Source organism: Carlito syrichta, unplaced genomic scaffold (genome assembly GCF_000164805.1).
Source record: "Carlito syrichta isolate Samal-C Ts95f unplaced genomic scaffold, Tarsius_syrichta-2.0.1 Scaffold314247, whole genome shotgun sequence".
NCBI lineage: Eukaryota > Metazoa > Chordata > Mammalia > Primates > Tarsiidae > Carlito > Carlito syrichta.
In genome coordinates, this window is record NW_007258343.1 from 39,222 (window position 1) to 43,236 (window position 4,015).

At 40.2% G+C, this 4,015-nt stretch overlaps 1 gene segment (V, D, J or C); it reads left to right on the forward strand.

Moving 5' to 3' along the window:
- Positions 1-219: 219 nt before the first annotated feature.
- Positions 220-771, forward strand: LOC103273802. The segment is given in 2 exon segments: positions 220-265; positions 368-771. Coding segments are annotated over 2 exon segments (450 nt in total).
- The last annotated feature ends 3,244 nt before the right edge of the window (positions 772-4,015 follow it).

Consider the following 4,015-nt stretch of genomic DNA (forward strand, 5'->3'; position numbering starts at 1 on the left):
ACCAAAAGCACTCAGGAAATTCATCTGCTCTGGGCCCCTCCCTCTCTCAAACATCTCACCTAAAGTTTGTTAATATAGAAGGAGACATGCAAATAGTGCCCTGTCTTTGTGTATGAAAACCAGCCTAGCCTTGACACTGCAGCTTTTGGAGAGGAGTCTCAGCACTGGGATTCCCAGGTGTTCCCATTTGGTGATCAGGACCAAAAAAGACAACTCACTATGGAGTATTGGCCCTGCTGGCTTTTCCTTGCTGCTGTTTTCAAAGGTGATTCATGGCTAACTAGAGATATTAAGTGTGTGATTGGTTGTGAGTGACAGAAAGAGTGAACAGTGGCAATTTCTGACCAGGAAATTTCTTTAATTGCAGGTGTCCAGTGTGACGTGCAGTTGGTGGAGTCTGGTGGAGACTTGGTTCAGCCTGGAGGGTCCCTGAAACTCACGTGTGTTGCCTCTGGGTTCACATTCGGAGACTACTATATGCACTGGGTTCGCCAGGCTCCAGGAAAGGGGCTGGAGTGGGTTGCTCTTGTTAGAAACAAAGCTAATGGTTACAGGACAGAGTATGCTGCATCTGTGAAAGGCAGATTTACAATCTCAAGGGACGATTCTAAGAATTCACTGTATCTGCAAATGAACAGCCTGAAAACTGAGGACACAGCTGTATATTATTGCACTAGAGACACCGTGAGGGAACACCAGTATGAACCCAGACAAAAACCTCCCTTCAGGGGCTGCACAACCACAAGGGATCTCAGGAACTCCAGGCACTAGGTCTTTCAGGAGCAGGCGCAGAGGTTTGTTGAGGGCTGTAGTAACATTTAAAACCTCAAATTTTACAATTGTTTTGGATGTTTCTTGATTTTGCAGGACACAATTTCACCTGGACCAAAGTCAGACTGTGGCTTTAGACTGGAGTACACCTTTTCATGGTAACCAGAATCAGAGTCCTATGAGGGCCCTAGCAATCTGGAGAGAGTTTTCAAAGAGATTCAGGAATAGAACCTCAGTGAGATTTCTTGACTGATAAATACTTTAGGTATCAGAATAAAGCACATGGGGAAGCTGGACAATGGCCAGAGTTCTTAAAAAACTAATTGGTGTTACATCCATTCTCCTCCTCTTGTAACCCTGTACAAGTGACTAAGAATGATCCAGTTTCCCCTTACTAATCCATTTTCCTTCTTTCTTTCTAGCCCTATTCCTCACACATCCCTTTTCTCCTGTTTGTTTCTCTGAAAAAGGTGATGTGTTTCTGTCATCTAAATACCAGAACTGAGAGTCTTTGCCTGGAACTCAGGAGTGTCTCAAGCTGTGGTTTCTGCAGCACCTGAGATGGTTTATGGGACTTTCTCACTTACCATTGCCAGTCTCTCCTTCTGTCATTCATGCATGAACTGATTTGTGAAATTCAAGTGAACATTAGTCACTGAGGTGATAAAAGTATCTTCTTTAATGTGGAGTATTAATATAGAACTAACACCATGTTTCTCACACTGTCATGGCCAGCCTTCTTTACCACTGACTTTGGGACTAACTGAAGATGGATCATCCGTTTTGCTGTGGGTTCTGGGTGACAGTGATATGGGGTCTGTTTAGACATGTTGAGATACATAGGGTATGCTATCAGGAAGGACATGTTGAACTTCCTGGGAGGATCTGGAAATGCCACACAACATGGAGTTTGATCATTTTCCTGCTTTCAGGGATTGACTAAGACTCATTGAAATTACCTAAGACAATCTTCCTGACTTAGAGAACACTGATGGCTGCCTTGAATAACATCAAATAATCACGATTAAAGAAAGAAATTGGTTAGTTTTGTTTGAATGATTGAGATATACCCTTGTAAAGTTGACACATAGCAACTGATTACCTCTACGGTTATTTTATATTCTACACTAGAATCTGGCCAGTATGTAATTTTGCTAAAATAATTGATAATATTTGTTTTCTTAGAAGTCAACTTTAAAACTGTCCTACATTTGTGGGCACCTTTTAAGAAATATAATCATTGATGTAGAGAAATATGATTGTCTTTTGTACATTTATTTTGTATTCTGAGACTTTGCCAAAGGCCTTTATCAGGGTAAGGAGGTTTTTGACAGATTCTCTTGGGCTTTCAAGGTGTAAAATCATATCATCTGCAAAGAGAGATAACTTGACTTCCTCTTTTACTGTTTGGATACCCCTGATTGCCTTCTCTTCTCTGATTGCTCGAGTCAGAGATTCCAATACTATATTGAACAGGAGGGGTGAGAGTGAGCATCCTTGTGTTGTTCCAGTTTCCAGGGGAAATGGTTATAATTTTTGGCCATTTAGGCATACACTGGCTGTGGGTTTCTTGAAGATAGCTTTTACTATTTTGAGGTATGTTCCCCGTATGCCTAGATATTCTAGGGTTTTTAACAAGAAGGGGTGCTGGATTTTATCAAAAGCTTTTTCTACATGTAATGATATAATCATGAGAGTTTTGTTTTGACATCTGTTGATGTATTTAATTACATTTATGATTTTACGAAAAAACACAATTCCATTCACAATAGCCACAACCAGAGATGTGAAAGCCTTTTACAAGGAAAACTACAAAACACTGCTCAAAGAAATCAAAGATGACACAAACAACTGGAAAAATATCCCATGCTCATGGATTGGAAGAATCAACATTGTGAAGACGTTCATCTTATCTATGGCAATCTACAAATTCAATGCGATACCCATCAAATTTCCAGTAACATTCTTCTCAGACCTAGAAAAAACAACACAGGTATTCATATGGAGAGGCAAACGTCCAAGAATAGTCAGAACAATCCTCAGCAAAAAAGCAAAGCAGGTAGTATCACATTACCAGACTTTAAACTTTACTATAAAGCTACAATCATCAAAACAGCTTGGTATTGGCATAGGAACAGGCATATAAATCAATGAAATAGAATTGAGATTCCAGAAGGAAAACCTCAATTTCTCAACCAACTCATCTTCGACAAAGCCTCCACCACCTACCACTGGGGAGAGGAGAACCTATTCAGTAAATGGTGCTGGGAAAACTGGCTGATCACATGCAGAAGATTGAAACAGGACCGCTATATATCCCCATGCACAAAGGTTAACTCCAAATGGATCAGAGACCTAAATGTAAAACTTCAAACCATAAGAACCTTAGAAAATAAAGGAAATACCCTCATGGAAATCGGAACTGGCATCCAATTCCTGAACAAAACCCGAAACCCACAGCTCATAAGAGAGAAGATAGACAAGTGGGACCTTATTAAACTGACAAGTTTCTGCAAAGCCAAAGAAACCATCAAGAGAGCAGGGAGACGGCTTACAGACTGGGAAAAAATATTTGCCAACACCAGGTCTGACAAAGGCTTAACATCCTGAATCTACAAGGAACTCAAACGTGCTGAAAAGAAAAAAAAAATCACCCCATTATAAAATGGGCAAAAGATATGAATAGACAATTCATAAAGGAAGACATGCGAGCAGGCAACAAACACATGAAGAAATGTTCAACCTCACTAATCATCAGGGAGATGCAAATCAAAACCATACTGAGATACCACCTAACTCCATTCAGAATGGCAATTATCAATAAGTCAAAAAATAACAGCTGCTAGAGAGGGTGTGGCGAAAAGGAAACACTTCTACACTGTTGGTGGGAGTGTAAACTAGTGCAACCTCTGTGGAAAACAGTGTGGCAATTCCTAAAATCTCTAAATACCAACCTCCCATATGACCCCGCAATCCCCCTACTGGGAATATATCCTGGAGAACTCAAATCACTCTATAAAAAGATACCTGCACACATATGCTTTTTGCAACATTGTTCACAATAGCAAGAACCTGGAAACAACCATGTTGCCCATCAAAGGAGGACTGAATTTTTAAAATGTTGTACATTACACGATGGAATACTACACAGCCATAAAAAAGAAGAAAATCATGAATTTCGCAGCAACCTGGATGGAACTAGATTCTATAATACTGAGTGACCTCTCACAGAAAAAAAGATCCG